Source organism: Austrofundulus limnaeus, unplaced genomic scaffold (assembly GCF_001266775.1).
Source record: "Austrofundulus limnaeus strain Quisiro unplaced genomic scaffold, Austrofundulus_limnaeus-1.0 Scaffold263, whole genome shotgun sequence".
Lineage (NCBI taxonomy): Eukaryota > Metazoa > Chordata > Actinopteri > Cyprinodontiformes > Rivulidae > Austrofundulus > Austrofundulus limnaeus.
Genome location: NW_013952665.1, coordinates 32,836 through 34,362, shown reverse-complemented (window position 1 = coordinate 34,362; position 1,527 = coordinate 32,836). Strand labels below are relative to the sequence as shown.

At 48.7% G+C, this 1,527-nt stretch overlaps 1 protein-coding gene across 1 annotated transcript in view; it reads left to right on the top strand.

The window, feature by feature from the left end:
* LOC106526162 (lipopolysaccharide-responsive and beige-like anchor protein) overlaps positions 1–1,527 on the top strand; it is a 53,364-nt gene that overhangs the window by 40,968 nt on the left and 10,869 nt on the right. The window contains exon 14 of the mRNA XM_014020671.1: positions 1,037–1,204. Within this exon, the coding sequence (XP_013876125.1) occupies positions 1,037–1,204 (168 nt within the window). The remainder of the gene's footprint in view (positions 1–1,036; positions 1,205–1,527) is intronic.

Genomic DNA, 1,527 nt, shown 5'->3' with positions numbered 1-1,527 from the left:
CACACACACACACACACACAATGCCACCAGGTCAGGGGTCCTAAATGAAACCGTCTGAGGTTTCATCTCTGTACCCCACTCCTCACTGCCCCCCCCCCCCCCAGCTCCATTCAGAACACTACATGCATCTTTACAACAGACTCCAATTCAATTTCTCTCCAGGCCAAGCCCTCCCTGTCTCTTCTGAAGGAGGGACGGGAGCACAGAGATAGCTCTATTGTGCTGCTGCCACCAGGGTGTGCGACTGGAACGTGAACACGGTTTAATCGCTCAACAGCTGCCGCCAGTGTCCCCAATTCCCCCCAGGTTAAAGAACCGGAGGGTTTTATCAATTACAAGACTTGATTGGTACACAAGCGTAAAGCACAGCCTTATCTGCCAGCATGCAAACACACCCAGTTCAATCTATCCGTGTGTGTGTTTGTGTGTGTGCGCGAGCAAGCAAACGAGCACGTGTTCAAGCTGAGCTGCATGGTAGCCATTATTGCAGCAGCCATCGTTACTTATTTTCACTGTTTATAAGATTGTCAAACATTTCACATCTTTGATGTCTCTGTTCCTCTTTGGAAGTCGAGTCTCCGACCCGCCCGCTTTCATAATGATCCCCATCATTTTCGGGAGAAACAGCTTAATTATCCAGTGAGCAGTGATTCCGACACCCGGACAGAAATGTCATGTGTTGCAAACTATCCACTGTTTGACTGCAGAGGTCACACCGTTAGGAGCGTAATGAATATTAGACAGCTAGAAGGTGGAGCTGTGGTCTTGAAATCTGACAGCAATTAGCCTCTTTATATATACACTTGGTGCGCGCTGCACACGCACAGGCATGTTCAAAGTTGGAGCAAATATTTATCCTCGCCTGGGAATTAACAGAAGTCTAATCTTGCGTGGGTCGACTAACGGGGCTGCTGGATATTTAGGAAACAACGTGCAGTCGTCTCTCTTGTATAAAATGCTCTAACCAAACAAATGGAGTTGACTGGTTAAAATAAATAAATAAATAAAACTTGTTGATTTTGTGCGTGGTTTGCAGGCAAACTCACTCAGATAGTGTTCGGGCATCGAGACGTGGTGACCTGTCTGGCTCGCTCCGAGTCCTACATCGGAGGAGACTGCTACATCCTGTCCGGCTCCAGAGATGCCACCCTGCTGCTGTGGTACTGGAACGGAAAGCACAGCAGCATTGGAGAGAGCCCAGGCAGTGAGTATGGCAACACACACACACACATACACATATGTGGTGGTATTCTCTGAATCCTCACCCTCTCAGGCAGTTGTGACTGTGTGATTTACGGCCTCCCTCTGTAAAGTAACAACTAGTTTCGTCTGACCAGGCCAGGCCTCTTCCATACAGATTGGATTTCGCAGCTCTGCTGTCGCACCAGGAACAGCTTTCGATAATGTGCCTGAGATTGCGTGTGTGTTTCTGCAAGGCCAGACCCAGGGTGTGTGTGTGTGAGAATCTGTCTTTAATGTGAGTGAAAGTGAGGGCCACTTAGAGACGTTAAACGTGATGTTGGGGGG